The 22,198-nt window shown below is 41.9% G+C and overlaps 1 protein-coding gene across 1 annotated transcript in view; it reads right to left on the bottom strand.

Annotated features, from left to right (window-relative positions):
- Positions 1-20,993, bottom strand: part of SV2A (synaptic vesicle glycoprotein 2A) — a 57,568-nt gene extending 36,575 nt beyond the window's left edge. The window contains exons 1-2 of the mRNA XM_030187561.1: positions 20,411-20,993; positions 6,276-6,456 (exon numbers count right to left, since the gene is read on the bottom strand). Of these exons, the coding sequence (XP_030043421.1) occupies positions 6,276-6,456; positions 20,411-20,993 (764 nt within the window). The remainder of the gene's footprint in view (positions 1-6,275; positions 6,457-20,410) is intronic.
- Between the last annotated feature and the right edge of the window lie 1,205 nt (positions 20,994-22,198).

Raw genomic sequence — 22,198 nt, 5'->3', positions numbered from 1 at the left:
GCTGGTGGTTGGGAGGCGGGGATAGTGCTGGGCAGACTTATACGGTCTGTGCCAGAGCCGGTGGTGGGAGGCGGGGCGGGGACTTATATGGTCTGTGCCCTGAAAAAGACAGGTACAAATCAAGGTAAGGTATACACAAAAAATGGCACATGTGAGTTTATCTTGTTGGGCAGACTGGATGGACCGTGCAGGTCTTTTGCTGCCGTTATCGACTATGTTACTATGTACTGTTTATTACAAATTGTTTGCGCTAATAGAATTCATTAAAACCTCATTTTGTGATGGCCTGCCCCTACTTGACATTTCGCCCATTAGATTGTAAGCTCCTTGGAGCAGGGACTGTCCTTTTCGTAATCTGTACAGCGCTGCGTAACCCTTGTAGCGCTCTAGAAATGTTAAGTAGTAGTAGTAGTGATGTGTTTTGCATTTGGGGCACACTCCTGCTGGATTGCAAGCTTTTTTGAATGATCAGTGTTGATGGCAAAAAACCCCCCAAACAAACAAACAAACAATTGTGCAATATTGGCTGAGGGGGTGTTTTACATAGGTGCACTAGCTTTTTTAGCGCATGCTAACCATATGGACACCCATAATATTCCTATGGGCATCTACATGGTTAGCACACCTTTGTAAAAGAGGCCCTGAATACGGAGAGTCCTATGGTTGCACACTGGCGCTCTGCCATGATTTTTTTTTATAATGTTTTTATCAAGTCAAGGAGCTACACCGTACAGACATTTATGGGGGGAATACCCCTCATCCTATTACAGTGAATATTACAGTAAATAACAAGAACCAACCTTTAAACAACAGTGTAAGAAAAACTGAACAAATAAGACAAAAGTACAGCATCCCACCCCTGACCCCAAAACATTTTTAATATAGAAAAAAAAAGAGACCCCTTTCCCCCTCCCTCCACCCACTATCTGTCCATATTATAAATATTATTATTAATGGGAAGCACCCCCCATCGCTGGCCATTGGTGTGTGCATGGAGACATGCCTAGTCCATATATCACAATACTGGCGCTGCCCCAAGGAAGATGAGAATCTCAAAGAAGTTAGCAACCACCCCGCCATTTCCCACATAAAATTATGCCATGTCATGAGAGATGGAGGCGCAGTGTCAACCCATGACTGCAATATACATTTTTTAATAAGGAAAGTAGCTACCAAGATGAATTTGCATTGTGCGTCCCCAAAGCCATTTGCTTTATTCTCTGGAGCGTAAAGGAATCCCTGACTTATCCTCGGCTAAAGGAGACTCTTTTTGGAAGACCTGGGCACATTCTGGGACACACTGACTCCGGCAGGCATGCAGTAGAATTTTGCATGCTTAAGGGATTTCACTGGGGATTTGAGGATGGGTGAGGGGTGGGAGGGGTGGGTTTGAACGAGTTTTATGTAAAACTTTAATGACACTTGTGTTTTTTGGATTGGCTAGACTTGATGTCTATGGTTTTACGCCTTGTGCTTCTGTTTGGGTTGTCATGTCTTGTGTATTATCTTGCTCGTGGTGTCAATAAAAATGAGTTTAAGAAAAAACAAAACCTTATTTTGTAGCTGGTGGCTGTAGTCATATTTTCCCAGAGACGGTCACATATTCTCAACCCCTACCTATCTAGATTTAGATAGGACCACAACCCACAATCCAATGGCCTTCATCAAAATTTAGATAAATGTATTGACTCATACAGGTCTTTATCTGCTGTCATTTACTATGTTATTATGTAGTGATTCTCTTGGATCTCATGCCTGCCTTTGATGTGGTAGACCATGAAATTATTATGTCATTTACAACAATTAGGTGTTGAAGGCCTTGCCTTATACTGCTATAAATCATTTCTAATGGAAGATTATTATTTGTAGCATTTGTATCCCACATTTTCCCACCAATTTGCAGGCTCAATGTGGCTTACATTATGCCGTAATGGCTCCCAGCTCGCACCCCGCTGCACCTTTGCGCATGCCCGTCGGGGCACGGAGCCATGTTAGTGGCGGCTCCGTGCACCCGGGGGGGGGGGGCACTGTGCCTTGATATAACATAGGCAGCCGAGACCCCTCGGGCTTACCGGGGATTTGAGATAATGAAATAATAACAAGATCACAAACAAGTGATGCTAAGAGACTAGTCATCACTGCGTTGGCCATTAAGAGGACAATTCTATAAAAGGGCACCAAGAGGACGCCTAATAGAATCCTGTTCTATAAAGAAAAGTAGGCATAAGCGCTTATATATTCACCTACGTGGTTAGGCGCAAGCACATGGCAGCTACAGAGCTGGTGTAAATGCTTGCACTTGGATGCCAGAAATATGCCCTGCTCAGACTCCACCTGTCAGATACATGCTGTGTAAGATCTGCAGGTATTTACAGAATCACAGATAAATCTTTATGTGCATCTGCACACATATGCGCCTATTTGCCGATATTCTAATAATTTATGCGCATATTTGGGGTGTAAATGTTGGTGCTCAATTTATAGAATTACTCAATAATGGAGTCATCTTACAAAGAAGGCACCAAGATTAAGGCACCAGGAATGCACATAAATGATCTGAATACCGGCCTATATGCACATAATTTTCAAGCTATATGCTATTCTATAACCCAGCACCTACATGTGATACATGGAGGGGAATAATCGAAAGGGGCACCCAAATTTTCCTGAGGACATCCTTGCAGGACGTCCTGGCGAAGGGGCGGGGAAACCCGTATTATCGAAACAAGATGGGCGTCCATCTTTCGTTTCGATAATACAGTCAGTGATGCCCAAATCTTGAAATTTAGGTCGTCCCTAGAGATGGTTGTCCTTAGACTTGGTCATTTCTGATTTTCGGCGATAATGGAAACTAAGGACGCCCATCTCAGAAATGACCAAATCCAAGCCCTTTGGTCATGAGAGGAGCCAGCATTCATACTGCACTGGTCCCCCTGACATGCCAGGACACCAACCGGGCACCCTAGGGGGCACTGCAGTGGACTTCAGAAAAAGCTCCCAGCTACATAGCTCCCTTACCTTGTGTGCTGAGCCCCCCAAAACCCACTACCCACAACTGTACACCACTACCATAGCCCTTACAGGTGAAGGGGTCACCTACAGGTGGGTACAGTGGGTTTCTGGTGGGTTTTTAAATATTTTTTGCCAGCCTCTAAGCCAGCCTCAAATGTCATAGCCAGCTCATGACAGCTGGCTTAGAGGCTGGCAAAAAATATTTAAAAACATTTTTTTGAGGGTGGGAAGGGGTTAGTGACCACTGGGGGAGTAAGGGGAGGTCATCCTTGATTCACTCTGGTGGTCATCTGGTCAGTTCGGGCACCTTTTCATGACTTGGTCGTAAGAAAAAAAGGACCAAGTAAAGTCTTCCAAGTGCTCGTCAGGGACGCCCTTTTTTCGATTATGGGTCAAGGACGCCCATGTGTTAGGCACGTCCAAACCCCACCTTTACTACGCCTCCGACACGCCCCCGGGAACTTTGGTCATCTCCGCGACGGAAAGCAGTTGGGGACGCCCAAAATCATCTTTCGATTATGCCAATTTGGGCAACCCTGGGAGAAGGATGCCCATCTCCCGATTTGTGTCGAAAGATGGGCGTCCTTCACTTTCGAAAATAAGCCTGATAGTTTGAAGGTGGGAAATACAGTTATCCTTGTACATTACAGAACACTATCATTTATATGTGTGTTTTAGCAATTTACATGTAAGCATTTACATCAGCTCTATGGCTGTGATGGTTTTAGTTATAAAATAGTTCAGGGTGGGGGATTTCATTATATGTCATTGTAAATTGTCTAGGATTGTTTGTAGAACAGGAGTGACATATACATTTTTAAAACAATAAATAATGAATACAACAATCATGATTATCTTAACCGTACCCTTTCGAGAACAGTCCTGCAAAAGCACATAACTGGATGTCGTATTTTTTAATATTTAATTTTGTTTTGTATTTACATATATCATAGAAGTAGTTTCATAATGAGGCACCTAGAACACTTTCCCAAAACATGCCTATTTTATAAAGTCAACCTGGGGGCCTATGTGCTTTATAAAACAGGCTCCAGAACCAGCCCCAGCTCTCTCACACAAGTTTACTTCTGGCAGCCTCATATGTGATATCACACCTCATCCCCACTCTGTGCTCCCAGGATCATCAATGCATAGAGGGGGAAATTCCATACATCACACTCAGAAATGGATGACAAAATAGGTCGGTGCTAAGCGTGATCCTATGAAGGGAACACACTCTTTATAGAATCACACTTAGCACCAATTCCCATGACCTGACTTTGGGTGCCAGATTTACACCTGCTGAAACAAGGTGTAAATGCTGGCTCCCAAGTAGGGCACACTGAGCTAGTATTCTGGGTTATGCGCTATGGGATTTGGGTGCCCAGTGTTATAGAATAGCATACAGCCAGATATACGTTCAAAACCTAATGTTGCCAATAAGTATCAAAAACATCCAATTATTGATAGTTGATGGCTTGTTAATCAATTAAGTTGTGCACACATCTCGGCAGCATGCCCAAATTTAGGTGCCCAGGGGAGAGTGTAAAAATATGCATGATCTTGATGGAACACATATTTGTACAGCCATATTCTGCCACAGAATTATCGATTTTCTGCATGTACAAACGTGTTACAAAATGCGTTACCAAATGATCTCCAGAGAGGGCAATTTATCTGGGTAAATGGGTTATTTGAAAACTACTCACCTCCACAAGGGTAAAAGTATGCACTAATAGTTCTTTGAGGTTGATGTGTCTGTCAGGGCCTATTATTTTTCTCTGAATGGAGCTTCCTTTTTCTGTTCTGTAGATGTTGCCTAAACTGACTAATGCCAATTCCACTTGAAATTTGGATAAACGATTAAACTGACCCTGTCTTCAAGAAAAAAGGCATTATATTCTATATGGATGCTTCTCAAGTTCTACAAAATGCCTATCTCTACTCTAGTCTGAAGGTCTAAGATGGCCTCCTAACAAGGCCCTGGCAGGCTACTACTTTGCTTTTTAGTTGAAATTCTCGTTTAATTCCTTCCAGTACTGCAAGAGTTTCAGCCTAGGTATTTGGAGCAAAGTTGGCTCATTCCTGTTTCTCATCAGCATGAGGCTAACAAGCTATAATATTAGCACACAAGCTCTGTCATTATTCACGCTAGGTAGGAACTTCAGAGCCTGACTGTTCGGTAGAGGTGGTTCAAATATTCATGAAAGTGTATAAATAGGTACTTAGTTTGCTCTGAAAAACAGTATCAATTTTCAACAAGTTTTACTGCAGGTCCCCAGGGAAATTATTCATATATTACCCTTCAGTCAGCTTCTACATGCTGGCTATTAATAGGCTGGCTCGGGTGAGTAGCTATTTTCACAGTGGATTATAATTCTGGAGAGGAAGACAGCCTCTTTTTAGAACAATTAGCATTTTTTCCAACTTCATGTAGTTTACAGATCAAACTTATGACCTCCAATATAGTGAAAGCTTTTCTCTTCAGTCACTTTAACACACACATGGGAAGTATTTCCCCTCAGCTGTGTGTTTATGTTTATTAAAACTTAATACCGCTTAACTTAAGAGACCAAAGCAGTTTACAATCACATACAATTAAATTACAGATCAAAAGAAATAAAGGAACTCAATAATATTGAGAATTATCTACATAAACATATACAACAAACATCCAAATTCCTCATTCTCCTTACAAGGAATTACCATTTTCAGAGACCTTAATGCATCAAACCATCAGTACAAGAGTCCAAATTAAAAGCCTCTTTAAAAAGAGCCTTCAGTAAAGCTTTAAATTTCTTAAAATTTTCTTCCAAGTGAATATCGTTAAAAAAGGAGCAAGGTAGAAAAATGCTCTCATTCTAGTTGGATTTAGCCTAGTCCTCTGTAGAGAGGGGACTATCAATCTATGATAATGTAGAGACCTTAGAATCCTAGCTGGGGTATAAGGAATGGTCACAGAGTGTAAGTAACCCTGTTGAAAGGAATAGTTTGCATTATGAGTTAGGGTCAGCACTTCAAATCATACTCTAAAAGATACTGGTAACCAATGATATCTCAAAAAAGGGGGTGTGATATGCTCCTACTTTCTACTATTACCCAGTACTATGAGTGCAGTATTTTGTAGTGTTTGAAGGTGCCTAATGTTAGCGTTAGATATTCCTGCATAAACTATGTTACAATAATCTAATTTTGAGACAAATACATTCCTGGAAGAAGCTCCCAAGTCAGACTACAAACTTGAAAATCAAGAAGAATGGGCTTACCCGACTCCAGAGATAAGTCTGCAGAAAAGGAAGGTCCCATATCCCTGCACAAAGGAGGAAAAGAATGCAAAGACACTGTTGACAGAGAGGGAGATTAGGAGGCACTGTCGCCGGCCAATGCGGTCAGCCAGGCCCCCCCATAAAAATGCGCCGACCATCATCCCCAGGTACACGATGAGGCCTAAAGAAGAAGCAAGAGCAAGGAAAACTGTTAGACCGGAATAGCAGAGAGCACTGTAGGGCATTTACAGAGCTCTATGTGGAGGTACAGGGTTTCCCCAATACTGGAATAAAAGAGGTGTTATAAATTGGGAATGAGAACGATTGTCAGGTCAGTATGTGTATGTGGGGTATAAGTAGTGGATTAGCTGGGAGTGCTGCAGGGCAGGACTGAAGTGTGTCCACAGAGATGCATGTGGGTGTGGAGGAAGTCCCAGTATTGGAATAGGGGTGTTACAGGTTAGGCATAAGGTGGATTGTCAAGCCTATATGTGTATGTGGGGTGTCAATATTGGAATAGCTGGGAGTGCTGCAGGGCAGGACTGAGGTGTGTTCAAAGAGATGGTGTGGAGGAGGTCCCGGTATTGGAACTATAGGGGTGTTATATGTTGGGAATGAGGTGGATTGTCAGATCTGTAAGTAATGTGTGTGGGGGGTCCCAATACTAATAGCTGGGGATGCTGCCGGAGAGGAATGAGGTACATTGCCAGAGTGTTTAGGATACTTTCAAAGTACTAGCCTTCAATACATCTACCTTCCTCCCCTTCTACCAGTCCTAATTTCAAGTGGAAATGGCAGTCTATCACAGCACTGTAAGCTGGAGGTGGAGCTTAACAGCTATGGAGTGTTGCGAACAGAGCCAGATGTGCCTTCCCTGGTCTTCTTGTAATGATAACAAACATTGTGGGTTGGAACTGCACTTCAGACATTCAGTTACTTCCATTCTCAACTGGCATATGACAGCACTCTGTGCTCTTGCGAGAGACTGATTTACTCCCAACAGTTCTTAGGAGAATCGTCTCTGCCCTTGTTCCCTTGTCATACAAAATTCTTCAGGGAATATTAAGCCACTGACCTTTAAGTCACTTTCTTGGGAGCTACAGGGTATTCCAAAGGAGCATTATAAATCTCTCAAAATCTCCCCTCACCTCAGTCCCAGACTCTCCTACTTTTGCGTTGCTTTGACTGCCTTTTTACATTTACTAGCTGTGAAGCAGCAGAATTAACATCAACGAGAGCGCTCTTGTACAAAGTGCAATGTTTAGGCAGGTTTCCCTGCAAAGAACTAGAGCTGAAAATAAAATATCAAACAAGCCCAAAACAAATGGATTTAAAACAACAAGAGAGTCTTGTGCTTACAGTGCTGGGACTGGAAGCAGGCTAGGGAATAGCAGATGAGCGCCAGAGGGCTGAGTGTGGGCTGGTAAAATGCTATTTCAGTCCCATTTGCCATCTGGATTGGTACTGCAGTTACAGCACCGCTGTGCACCACCAGCATGTAAAGTGACTGTCTTGTTTAGTGGCAACTCCCAGTTGCCACCCCTTCCTGTCATGGTTCTGCTGCTGCTTAGCTGTTCACCTTTTCATAAAGACGAGTATGGTAGTGATTCCTGGGGATTAAGACACTGGAGATATGACAGGGTATCTAAGAGCCCAAATCCACTAAATCCCGGTTTGCCCTTGACTGTCCGAATAACCCTGAGCAGATGACTTGTTTTACTGTTCTTCAGTCCCAACCAGAAACAGAATCAGATCATCACGATCATACCTAAACCTACATTACCCAAATTGCAAAGGACTTAAATACAAAACAACTTACGCATCTGTCTTCTCCTACATAAGCGCACAACTATGGAATGGACTCCCAAAAGCTGTGAAAACAATCCATGACCACCTAAACTTCAGGAAATCACTAAAAAACAACCTCTTTAAAAAGGCCTACCCCACCGATCCAATGTAAATCCCCACACCCAGCAACATAGCATAACCAATGATCGTACTGGACAATATACAATCTTTATTCCTTTCAACCCTCATGGTGCCTGATTCACACCTACCTCATTCGACCACTATATAACCTTGTATTTGTTATCAACCGACTTGGCGAATGCCTTTACGGTACTATGTAAGCCACATTGAGCCTGCAAATAGGTGGGAAAATGTGGGGTACAAATGTAACAAATAATAAACCTCTAAACTCTATGGAACCTTAGACAAGTCCCTTTACCTTCATGTGTTTAGCTGCAGCAGTGGGATAGAACAGCAGAAAGGACCAGCCAGTATCATGCCTGGACCTTCAGGGTCCTTATAACATATGAGAAACTAATATTAAACACAGGCAGGAATTGAAGTCAGTAATTCATACCTTGGCTTATTGTTTCTGTTCTGTGACAGCAGTGATAGTGGACAGTCACAGCGATATGCTTAATGTTCAAGGTTGAGTCCATGGCATGTGGAAGACAATTTTTAGGTGCCAATTTGGAGCTTACTAGCATAGCAGGACAAACACGCGCATATATTTTAAGTGTGACAAGTTACACCAGCTGTACACCTAGTGTAAATGCCCGTGCCTAGACTGCTAAAAATGCGACTAAATTACAGTCTGGTAGCGCTTTAGAAATGATAAGTAGTAGTAGTAGTATTCTATAATTTACACAAGTAACTGTGTGCTTCATCCAGACTCGGTGTATGCCCACCGTCAAAGTATGTGCCATCACATGTAGGCGCCATTTTAAAGAATAGAGCGTGGCCAGAATATTAGCATTTACATGCTGGCACTCTCCTTACAGAATTACCCCCTAAGTGTGACAGCATTGCTTTGTAAATTGCTTCTGTAGCTTTCTTTGTTTTAATGCTCCCTTCCTCACATACATACGCTTGCTAGGGTCACTAGCTAGTTCCAGTTTTTTCTTGACAGAGTGGACTGGCCGATTTGACTCCCATACACAAAGAAGGTATAAAGGCAAAAATGGATCATCTTGGCCTGGACGCAACACTTGCACAAAATAATAGCGAGACTTGGGGGCACTCATATCTGATCATTTTAAAGTAGGAAAAAGAATGACAAAAGTCAGAAGTATGCTTAGGTGCATAGGGAGACGAATGGCCAGCAGGAATAAGGAGATTTTAATGCCCCTTTCCTTAGCAGCAGATGAATCCAGGAACTGGTGGGTTATGTCCATTTACCAGCAGGTAGAGATAGAGATTACGAAGTCAAAGGCAGTGATACCAGACAGCCAGCTCCTCCTTCAACCAGTATATCTCTATCTCCAGCAGGTGGTAGACAGCATCTCAGCTTCTCCTGGATTTGTCTCCTGGGCCAGTCCCTGGGCCTGTTGAGACAGTTGAGCCTGAAGGGGTGTCTGTTCTGGTGACCAGCTTTAGAGGCATACTTGTTTGCTGGGTCCCTGCCTCACTCTGTGGACCCATTTCTCCCTGTCTCTGAGCTGTCTCTTGAGCTGTAGCCTTCCTCACTAGTTAAAAAAAAAATCAGCTCAGCCTTGCAAAAAAAAAAAAAAAAAAGAGAGAGAAACAAAAGACAAAGCAGGGAGACACTTGCAGCGTCAGGCAGGTCAGCGGTTCTCCTGCTCTGTCTATTTGTTTTCTGAGTCAACCAGCCAGCAGCCTTCCCTTGGAGCTCCCACTGTGCACTGGGTCAGTGCTTTGCTTTTGGTGAGTGTTTGGCGCCATTTTTTTCTGTCGGGAAGCGCATGCATGGTGGCAGAATCTGTAAAGCGGTGCTCCCATTGTGGGGCGCGCAGGTTGAACGTGGGCATTTTTTCTCGCTGGGTGTACGGAGGCGCCCTCCGGATCAGGTGAGGGCCTCTCCCCTGAGCACTTTGATTCCTGCCCTGAGGCTTCGGGTACATGCAGTCATTTTCTCACGCCTTCTGACGTGGTTCCTGCCGCACAGCTGCTGGTGACAGGGGAGTCATTGCAGCTAGCTTATGGCCTGCACGTGGCGTCTATGGGGGGTGTTTCTTCTCCTGGGGGGGCTACCTGCAGGTGTCTCCAGGCTGCCTTTGGGGGCTGCTTACTCGGGGGATTTTTCTCCCCAGATTTTGTCCTCCTCCATCAGTCGTATTTGTTGAACAGACCCCCTTCACGGTTCCCTGTAGCCATCCTGCCTAGGGACCACAGTTCCTGAGTCAGAAGGGCTTTTGCTACCTTCCACAGAGAATCAGGTGTTTAAATGGTGGCAGGTCTCTGCTGGATTGGACGTGGGGTCTGTAGGACCTTTTTTCTGGACCCTTGTCGGTGGCGACGGGCTCAGGGGGGTCCTTATGTCCATCCTGGGTGGATGAGTTGGATGACAGTGAGGTTCCCCAGGAGGAGTCTGATGATCCTTCTGCGGTCCGTCTTTTTCACTGGGATGAGCTGCCATCACTCATCTGTCATGCTGTGGAAGCATTAAACATTGAGGATCCCGACACGCAAGCAGCAGCTACAGTCAGTCGCAAGATAGCCAGCGCTAGGAAGCCTTCTAAAACTTTTCCTGTGCATGCTGCCATCCAAGAGCTTATTTTGGCCCAGTGGGCTGATGTTGAGGGGGGTTTAAAGGTAGCCAAGGCTATGTCTTGACTTTACCCAGTTGCGGTGGAACAGGCAGAGAAGCTGGTCCTGCCTAGAGTGAATGCTTTGGTCACGGCTGTCACTAAGAAGACCACCATTCCAGTAGAGGGTGGGGTGGCCTTGAAGGAGTGGACCAAAATCACTTCAGAGCAGTGGGTCTTAGACATTGTCACGGAAGGTTACTGGATCGAATTCTCCTCACCAGTTAGCTTTGTGGGCTGAGACAGGGGCTCTGTCTCTGGATGAGATCTATCGGGCAGCAAAAATGTACCAAAAAACAATAGACTGTTGATATTAGAACACCTGCTTTTCATTCTTACTATATATTCATTTATCTTTTAATGGTAGTTTAAGGTTAGAAATTATAGAAAATTATTAATTTAATTTTAAAGACATAATTTGCGGTGATATTATGAAATACATTTATAAATAAAATAAAAAATTTTTTTTCTAGTTTCTTATAAATATGCATTTTATCTACGTATCTCTGATTGTATTTAATTAATTTCCCTACTATATATCATAGAGTAATAGACCATTAATAGTAGTACATCTGTTCTTTGTTTCTCATTATATATGTTATTATTTTATATGTAATTATTTTAATTTTTGTAAAAAATTGATATGTTGTAAATTAAATATGATTTGTTTCATTTAGACTCCTGACGCAGGCCAGTTGGGCCGAAACACAGCTGTGTCGAGTCATATCACCTTAATAAATTGATTCATTTTTTTATTCATTTTACTTGTGTCGTCCACTTTTTCTTCTTTTTTTTGATTTTTATACCTCAGTTCTTTTTCCTTTTTTAAGTTTTTCTTTTTTAACACATATTTTGTAATTTTCCCTTTTCTTATTATTATTTTTTTCTTTTTCGTTTTTTTGTTCATCTGTGTCATCTTCGCTGTTTTTTGATTACTGTTTTTCGCGAAGACAGGTTTCTTCTGTATTTGTTACGGTAATTGAAATCACCCATTATTATAGCGTTGCCCAATTTGCCAGCTTTCCTAATCTCTGTAAACATTTCTTCATCTGTCTGTTTGTTCTGTCCTGGCATACATACACACACCTGTAGTGTCACTGCTATACAGGACTAGCATGAATCTCTGTGTTTTCCTTCTCTGCTGTAGATCTCCCTGTGGTTTCTCAGCTCTCCCTTCAGATATTGTGACTCATTAACCATTAAACAGTTGTTTGCAGCTTGGTGAGCAGAGAGGATAGACATTAACTATGGAATAGAGGGGAGAGGAGAGACATTAACCATAGAACTATTGTTTACAGCCTGGTGAGAGTAGACATTAATCATGGACCAGTCATTTGGAGCTTAGTGAGAAGGGAGTCATTAACCATGGAACAGGAGCTTGTAGTCTGTTAAGCTCCACTGATCTAAGTTTTTCTTATATGTGGCCTAGAAGTATCAATTGTAATGTAATGTAATGTGTGCACATAAGTGATTATGTGCTATTATTGTAGTTATTTACAAATGTAGTTGGTTTATAAAGGTTAGCATTCTGCTTCATAGAATTACCCCCATAGTACCTTACCAACCATTACAAAGGCTCTGCTCATCCCAGATAGGGCTGTAATGATTGGCCCCATTGTCTGAGATCAGTTTGACTACAACTAGATGACAAGCCTTCAGCCAACAGGTCTCCAACAGTGGGATGCTATCAGGAGGCTCTGCTCTTCATGCAAGGTTATGCTCAGTTGTTTCTTGTTTTTATATATTTTACATTTTATTTTTATGACATTTATACCCCACATTTTCCTGCACAAATTCGAGTTCAATGTAGCTAACAAGAAGACAGTACAAAATATAAATAAAATCCATAATCCCACACATATCAACAAAGGAAAAAAATCATAAATACATATGCAATGGGGGAGAGGAGAAAAACTAGGCATCAGCATCAATTAACACATTTTTTTTTAAAAGAAAGATTTAAAAAACTTGCAAAAAAAACTAAGTATTCGTGCTGGGATCAAATGTATTTCGGAAAGGAATTCCACTACTTAGTATCTTGGTAAGAAAAAGTAGCAGAATAAATTGACTTATAGACTAATTTCTTACAGGCAGGAAAATGAAGATGTAGGTAGTCTCTCTCACCATAGGTAGCAGTGTGAAAAGGCAAAGTGATAAGGGGAAACATATGATCAGGGGCAGTGCCATATAAAGTCTGAAATATGAGAGCACAGAGCTTCTGGAAAAAACTAAAAACTAACCTGTTTGAAAAGGCATACCCGACCAATCCATCAGAAACGCCTGATCTCTGCAACACAACATACCTAACGTACGAAATGGACATAACACAACTCTTCCGTTGAACGATTCCCTAATGTGGCTGTACCACATGAACTCTATCTTACCACAACATCACTTTGTATTTGTTTACACCGGAGTATGCAAATGCCTCTCCGGTACTATGTAAGCCACATTGAGCCTGCAAATAGGTGAGGAAATGTGGGATTCAAATGTAACAAATAAATAAATAAAAATAAAAACAACTCTGGCCTTAATAGGAAGCCAATGCAATTGAATCAGCAGTGAAGTAGCCTTTCCAAAGCATGGTACATGCAAGACTAACCTGGTTGCAGTATTCTGGGCTGTTTGAAGCTTCCTTAAAACACACTCTTTGCAACCAGCGTAAATAGAATTACAATAATCAAATTGGGCCAAGATTAGAGACTGGACAAGTAACCTGAAAATATCTATTAAAAAAGGAGCCTAATTTGCTTCAGCTTCCAAAGTACCTTAAAAGATTTAGAAGGAGATTATATATGGTCCCTAAAGCGTATTCTGTAGATTTAGGCACCGATTATACAATACGCTTAGTTGACATCTCAGTTCCTAAAACTATGCACATCCATTTACACCAATGAAAAGGTAGCATAAATCACTGCACGTAGATATACACACACTGGGCCATATTCTATAACTACGAGCATAAATTTCATAACATCAATGAAATGCCCATTTCCATGCCCATAACCACGCTCTTTTGCCTGTGCATGTTAGAAGTTCGGCGCATTTCATTATAGAATACACTTAGCGAGTTGTGTGCATGAATTCTAATCAGTGCCAATTAGTGCGCATTTCTGCTTATTAAGAGGTGTAACAATGCTGATTAACTTGTTAAAGCAATTAAGTTGCGCAGATCTCTAGGCCCACTACATGGAATCTGGGGGACACCTGAGATTCAAAGGATAAGTGCCGATCAATAACAATCCCCAATATTTTAAGAGTGGTTTCCAAGAGATAAATAATGCAATGCTAAAACTGCTGCAGGGATCATGATCAAACGGACTGGTTAATACCAAAAATTTAGTCTTATCCTGATTTAAATTAAGCCTAAATTCAGAGGCCCAGGAATCCATTAAGTCAATGCCTGATTTAATTCTATGGAGAATTCCATGGATGCCACTTTGAAAGGAGATGTATTGTAGGTTGTATTGTTTTGATATTGTGATGCTATAAAACTTGTTTGTTAAAGGAGGAATATTAAATTTAATAAAATCAAATGAAGTGATTTACTTCAAGGTTGCATCTAGAAAATCAGTGATAAGTTAGGATTAGAACCGAGGGACAGAAAAACAAGGGGACTCACCTCTGGGCCGGGGTCTGAAGGAAGTCTTGAACTCATGTCCCAGGACTTCCCCTTCAACTTGTTACTGCTACTACTACTACAACAACAATATGGTACAATGTTAAGTCTCAGGATTACATGCCCAGGGCAAATGTCTTTGTTGAATGTAATGCTAAAGTATTCCTGTATGCTGTCTCTGTACTATGTGGAACACCATTTTGTTTGGTAAGGCGAAATAAACCAATCTCCAGCATTCACTGCCAAAGCTCTCATGTTGGCCAAAATATTGGTAGAACCATGGAACCAGTGGCTCACCCTGTTCTGCTGCCTAATTATCAGAGTCATGCATGGGGAAGGTTCAGTGACTTACAGAAGTTTGTAAGGGAAAGGGCAAGCTATGGATTGGAACCTGGGTCTTCAGGTTTCCAGTTCCCTTCTGTAATCATTAAGATCCTCTGTCAACCCTTGTAGTCCTTAATGGCCATAACAATGTTTCAGATGCAAAACATTAGTTGTTGACAAATTCTCTCCCCCCATTTGCAAATCATTATGTTTTGACACAGGGGCTGATTCACTCTTGCCTCAGGGCTCCTCTAATCCACCAAGCGCTTGGCATAAATCCTGGCTAGACAGCCTTTCAACAGGCTTCTCTGAAAAAGACTGCATCCTTATGATTCATTTATTAGGACCACTGTGAGTCTTAAAAATATATTGTAATGTTCTACTAAATGTTAAATTGGGCAGAGACCAAATGGGCCTTATTATCCTTAACTGACAGTTTATGAATAGCTTCCACTGACTGTTCTGGCTTTGGAGAATGGAACAGCCTCAGTGCCAGTGAACTTTCCATTGCCAAAGAGCCTCTCATATGCCTCTTAAACTATGGAATGTTCTGTTAGTCTAAACTGTAATATATTTAGGTTTTTGCCACACTCATGCACTGTTAGAAGGTCAGGCCTACCCCATGGCAGAAGCCCTTGGGCCTGAGTCCAAGTTTCTAAGAGCTTTATAATGCCTAGAAATTATTTGTAGTAGTGTAGTAGTATAATTAAAAAGCAAAACCTTTGAAAAGCAGCTGTGATTCTGAAGTTTGCAGATATCTTATAATCAATATGTAAGTCTTCCAAGAAGTACCCCTTTGTCCTAGAAAAGTGTCAGCGCCATCCATGTGCACAAAAACACCATTCTCAAGCCTAAACTACTGCAAGATAACATATAGTTGCTGTAAAAAGCACATCCTCAAAAATGTGTTTGCTTAAGTAAGAGATGGGTCCTCTGGTGTATCCATGACAAACACAAGAGGCAAGTCTATAAATTGGCGCCTCGTTTTAGCACCAGTTATATAATGGCAAAAGGGTGTGCCTAATCTGTTATAGAATCTTAGCGCAAAGCTGCATTGGTTCACTAAACGTTAGGCAGGACTATGTACGACAGATCAATGGCTGAAATAAGTGGGTGTGCCTGAGGGCGAAACGTGGCCACGTTGGGTATTGTTCCAATAAACCTTTTTGACCTTATTCTGCTTTTCTGTTTGTTTATGCTTTTGTGCAAGCAGTTTTGTGCCTTTTTTCTTTGCTTTGTTCTATCTGTAAAGCAACAGGAAGGAAAAGACCTCCAATTTGTTGCCAGAAAATGTGGAAAAGGCGGTTATCTTAGCAGAGTTTTAAAAAGGTTTGGACGGCTTCCTAAAGGAGAACTCCATAGACCATTATTAAATTGGACTTGGGGAAAATATTTGTGGGATAAGCAGCATAAAATGTTTTGAACCTTTTTTGGGATCTTGCCAGGTATTTGTGACCTGGATTGGCCACTGTTGGAAACAGGATGCTGTGCTTGATGGACCTTTGGTCTGTCCCAGTATGGCAATGTACTTATGTAGATAGTAAAGACGATCACAAGCAATCAAGACCTCACATCCTTAAAACGTTAAAATTAAAAACAAAACAAAAAAAAAAAACAGATCAGCTACCAAGCAGTGTGACTGACTATCCCCTCCCCCCCCCCACCCACTAACTAAATTGCAGTAGAAAAGAGACATGCAAGAGGAATGAGAAGGAAAGTTCCAGATGAATACCAGGAGGAAGATCTTTCCATAGTCTAGGGGAAAGGAAAAAGAAAGCAGGGTGATGGGTAGATTCCCAATGTGCACTCTTGGGATTATGCAAGACCAAACCACTTGAGTCAAGGAAGCGCAGGAGGCGAGAAGGGTTATACGTGAAAGTAAGAGATGATAAATATGAAGGTTCATCTAGATGAAGAGCTCTATGAGTTAACAAGATCCAAAAACTGATTGACAACCAACAGAGTTGAGTGAGGAAAGGGTTCCAGAGGAGATCCGGGAAATTATAGACCGGTGAGCTTGACGCCAGAGCCGGGCAAAATGGTAGAGACTATTAAAAAGAACAAAATTACAGAGCATGGATTGATGAGACAAAACCAACATGGATTTAGTAAATGGAAATCTTGCCTCAGCAATCTATTACATTTCCTTGAAGGGGTAAACAAACATGTGGATAAAGGTGAGCCAGTCGATATTGTGTATCTGGATTTTCAAAAGGCGTTTGACAAAGTACCTCATGAAAGACTCCAGAGGAAATTGGAAAGTCATGGGTTAGAAGGTAGTGTCCTATTGTGGATTAAAAACTAGTTAAAAGATAGAAAACAGAGAGTAGGGTTAAATGGTCAGTATTCTCAATGGAGAAGGGTAGATAGTGGGGTTCCCCAGGGGTCTGTGCTGGGACGCTGCTTTTTAATATATTTATAAATGATCTAGAGGTGGGAGTAACTGGTGAGATAATTACATTTGCTGACGACACAAAGTTATTCAAAGTTGTTAAATCACGAGAGGATTGTGAAAAATTACAAGAGGACCTTACAAGACTGGAAGACTGGGCATCTAAATGGCAGATGACGTTTAATGTGAGCAAGTGCAAAGTGATGCATGTGGAAAAGAGGAACCCGAATTATAGCTACATAATGCAAGGTTCCACGTTAGGAGTCACCAACCAGGAAAGGGATCTAGGCGTCGTCATTGATGATACATTAAAATCCTCTGCTCAGTGTGCGGTGGCAGCTCAGACAGCAAATAGGCATTATTAGGAAAGGAATGGAAAACAAAAATGAGAACGTTATAATGCCTCTGTATCACTCCATGATGAGACCGCACCTCGAATATTGTGTTCAATTCTGGTGGCCGCATCTCAAAAAAGATATAGTGGAAATAGGGAAGTCATCCCATCCCCTTTATCATTTTTGTCACTCTTCTCTGTACCTTTTCTATGAGGAAAGGCTAAAGTGGCTAGGGCTCTTCTGCTTGGAGAAAAGACGGCTGAGGGGAAATATGATAGAGGTCTATAAAATAATGAGTGGAGTGGAACAGGTAGACCTGAATCACTTGTTTACTCTTTCCAAAAATACTAGGACTAGGGGTCATGCAATGAAGCTACAAAGTAGTAAATTTAAAATGAATCAGAGAAAATATGTCTTCACTCAATGTGTAATTAAACTCTGGATTTCGTTGCCAGAGAATATAGTAAAAGCCGTTAGCTTAGCGGGGTTTTAAAAAGGTTTGGATGGTTTCCTAAAGGAAAAGTCCATAGACCATTATTAAAATGGACTTGGGGAAAATCCACTGCTTATTTCTAGGATAAACAGCATAAAATGTATTGTACTTTTTAAGGATCTTGCCAGGTAGTTGTGACCTGGATTGGCCACTGTTAGAAACAGTATGCTGGGCTTGATGGACCGGTCTGTCCCAGTATGGCAGTACTTATGTACTTATGTAATGTGATCATACTTTTTGGCCCTAAACAACAGCGGCTATGTTCTGCACAGTTTGAAGGTATTTAATTTGGGAGTGAGGAAGGCCAGCATAAACCGCTTTACAGTAATCAAGTCATGAGACAAGAAAAGCATGACCGGCTGTATGTTAAAGCAGAGTATGCCTTGTAGCGCTATAGAAATGAAAAATAGTAGTAGTAGTAGTAGTAGTAGTAGTAGAAATCAAGAACATCACAAAACAGAGAATGCAATGATGTGATACAAGATTTTACCACCTCAGAAATTTGCTTCTTAAAGGATAATTGGGAATCCAATCAGACCCCTAGGTACTTAAACATTGTAATAGTAGGAATTGAACGCCCAATTATCACTGGAACAAGGGTTGGGACAGGCAAGGAGCCAGAGATCCAACATTTCAAAGTCTTCTCCGGATTCAAGGCCAGTCTGTTGGAAGAAAGCCAAGATGCTAAAGAAGAAAGACAATCTTGCAGTCGTCCAAAATTAATATTAAGAGGAGAGTGGGGAATATGAGCAAGATATATCAGCATAGATAAATGTTCTTATGTTGAATTTCTGAATGAGGGTAGCCAGGGAGCTAATAAAAATGTTAAAGATCGAGTCCTTGGGGGACCCCACAAGTGAGAGGATAAGTGTTAGAAGAGCTAGCCCGTGTGTGAACAGAAAAAAATCGTACTGAAAGGAAAAAAGATTCAGCTAAGAACAATACCTGAGAGCCCTATGTCTGAGAGACAAGACAGCAATAAAGAATGGTCAATAAGGTCGAAAGCTGTGCATGCTGCTTGGTGACATACCCATGACATGTCAATGCTTCACCCATGTGTACACTCCCCCCCCCCCCCCCGACAGTTGCATTATAAGGGGTCCTTTTACTAAAGCATGTTAACAGATTTAGCCCGTGCTAAATGCCATGTAGCCCATAGGAATGTAATGGGATGCATGGCATTTAGCATACGCTAATCGTTAACGTGCCTTAGTAAAAGGATCTGTAAGTGATTTAGGCACATTGTTTACAGAACAGCACCTACCACATACGTGCGTGACTGCCAATTATTGGCACCAATCATGCATGTAAATGCTACTATTCTATAAACTGGCACACTACTGGCACCCAAATTTAGGCGATAGCCTATAGAATTGCCTTTCACATTAATAGATTCTGTGCTTTGTTTAGAATCATAGCTTCAGAGCTCATCATTGTAAATGAAGACATCTTGTCCTTAACTTTCATGGAAAGACTTTTTTATCTTTAATTAGTGTGCCAAAAATATCTCTAATGTTACTTAGCAGGAACAAAAATCGCTTTGCAACTGCAAAGTGAGAAATCGCGCCAGGCAGAGCTTGTGGAAATGTGTAAATTTTATCAGGTTTATTAAGTGTTCACTTGATCTGTTTAGTCTCTGGTGTCCCTTTGGGACCAATGAGTGCCTGTACAGCATAGTGGTAATGGGAGTGGTGCAGCCTGGAAATATAATTCCATTTAATAATATGAAGCTCCATCTGTTAGCACAGTCTTGTGCAGATGAGCTATATCAGTATTCGTCCAACTCTATTTCTGGAAATGGATTGCAAAGAATAATTTCTCATTCATGTGAGAAGAACTAGAGTCTGATCTCTATAAGTATGCAGCTGTCTTTAAAAATAAAGCGGAAAAGGAAGAGTCGCTGAAGGAAATAAATACTTCCTAATTATGAAGGTTACCTGCCACATTTTCTCAGGATAGTCTGATTTAGTCCTTAGTTTACTCCCCCTCCCCCCCCCGATTTTGCATATAGTGACCTGTAATTCCAAAATCCATCAATATTAGCAGGACTAGAAGTCCCTGCATGCAGTGGGGGTAAAGGCAGGACTGGACTAGCCTTTCTTGGAAAAAATATAATATGGAACCAGGTGACAAGCTCTAGAAGCCAAATCCTGTTCTTACCAGCTTGCTGATTTCAGAGCCTACATGTCTTTGGGGAAAGAACAGAAGGACTGGAAATAATAGGTTTCAGTGTCCATAAGGAGTGTTTGTGGGTTTTTCTGTGTTTACCATACAAGGTCCTGCAGGTCAAGAAGTCCTGAATTATGCTGCTGCCTCTGCTTATGGAGCTTTGTATGAATTGCTCAGCTAGCTCTATATTCCGAGTGGGAATGCAGAACAGTGCCAGACTTAGATAAAGATGAAAATAAAACAGACTTACCAAGCATTCCCTTGTTTGAGTCAGATAAACACATGTCTTTCTCTGCACTAGGCAGGACAAATCCTACCACAAAGATCTCCACCCCATCAGCCATAAGAGCCAGTCCTAGAACAAAGTATAGTGTCCACTGGAATCGCCCGTGGCCACATTCTTGCAGGATTGTCTCATACTGCTGGGCAAGTTCCTCCTTGTCCTTCTTCTTTTCTCCTTCCAAGTCATCAAAGTCTCTGAACTCGCTGACAATCTGCTGGTTGTTAGTGAGGTGGTCTCCTTTCATGGAATCAGCATGAGGGATGCCCTGGTATTCTCCCTCGTAGATCTCGTCATCTTCATCATGGCCCTCTGTGGCATCACTGGAGGCCCCTTCCTCATCATTTTGCTGGTCACCCCGATAGTAGCCATCTTGTGGCTGGTAATCATCATCATCATCTTCCTCAAAGCGAGTGTAGGAACGCTTTGTGTATTCATCCTGCATTCGGTCCACGCTTCGACCCACCTTCTTGGTAGCATGCCTCTTGACTTCCTTGGCGATGTCTTTGGCCCCTCGTATAAAAGCAGTCCGATCTCTGAAGGCTTCATCCATGCTTGAATTATGAACAAATTAACTAGCTGTGCTGATCTTACTTGTTTCAGAGCACAAGGCTGCCAACTTAGTTGAAGATGTCAAAATATTTTGTTAACTTTTAGCACCTACAGCTGTGGACAGCTCCTTTTCTCTAGCTAGGATCGGAGGCGTCAAAGACTTTCAATCACACAAAAAACATAAAAGTACAAATTTTGTTTCTTGCTGACTAGGTAAGAAACAGTCCAGCTCACAAAATAAATCTGCCTTGCTAGTTTTACTTTTTGATTTGTTCAATCAATTTAATCCAGATTTGGGAAGCCAAGGTACTGATAACACCCAGAATTAAGTTAGGATTATTGTCCACGCTGCATTTGGCCTAGAAATAAAACAGAAAAGGCATGGTTAGCAAATAGAAAGCACAGTGTTTCTCTTACACTATCCAAGAATTCTTTGACACATACACATAGGAAGGATGGGCCTGATATTCAGCCAGGGCAGGTAGCACTTAAAATTAAGCACCAATACTGATACTTAACTTTGTACATGTACGTTCAGTGTCACTATAGCAAATCCTAATAAACATAAACTATCTGTTTAACTAGCACTGCTGAATATTCGTGTAAGCAGCGATCATACCAGCAACTGTTCATGTGAAAGCTGGTGCCTGGTTTATAAAATAGTAGTGCTAATGAGCATGATTAGTGCCCATGGAGGAGCATAATCAAAAGGGACGCCCAAGTTTTGCTGAGGACGTCCTTGCAAAACATCCCGATGGAGGGGTGGGGAAACCCGTAATATCAAAACAAGATGGACGTCCATCTTTCGTTTCGATAATACGGTTGAGGATGCCCAAAACCTGAAATTTAGGTCGTCCTTAGAGATGGTTGTCCCTAGACTTGGTCGTTTCTGATTTTCAGTGATAATGGAAATCGAGGATGCCCATCTCAGAAACGACCAAATGCAAGCCCTTTGGTCATGGGAGGAGCCAGCACTCGTAGTGCACTGGTCCCCCTGACATGCCAGGGCACCAACCGGGCACCCTAGGGGGCACTGCAGTGGACTTCAGAAATTGCTGCCAGGTACATAGCTCCCTTACCTTGTGTGCTGAGCCCCCCAAATCCCCCCCAAAACCCACTACCCCCAACTGTACACCACTACCATAGCCCTAGATGTGGGTACAGTGTGTTTGTGGTGGGTTTTGGAGGGCTCACAGTTACCACCAC

The sequence above is a fragment of the Microcaecilia unicolor genome, chromosome 14, assembly GCF_901765095.1.
Source record: "Microcaecilia unicolor chromosome 14, aMicUni1.1, whole genome shotgun sequence".
Taxonomy (NCBI): domain Eukaryota; kingdom Metazoa; phylum Chordata; class Amphibia; order Gymnophiona; family Siphonopidae; genus Microcaecilia; species Microcaecilia unicolor.
The sequence above is the reverse complement of the archived record's forward strand: the minus strand, read 5'-3'. Positions and strand labels throughout refer to the sequence as shown.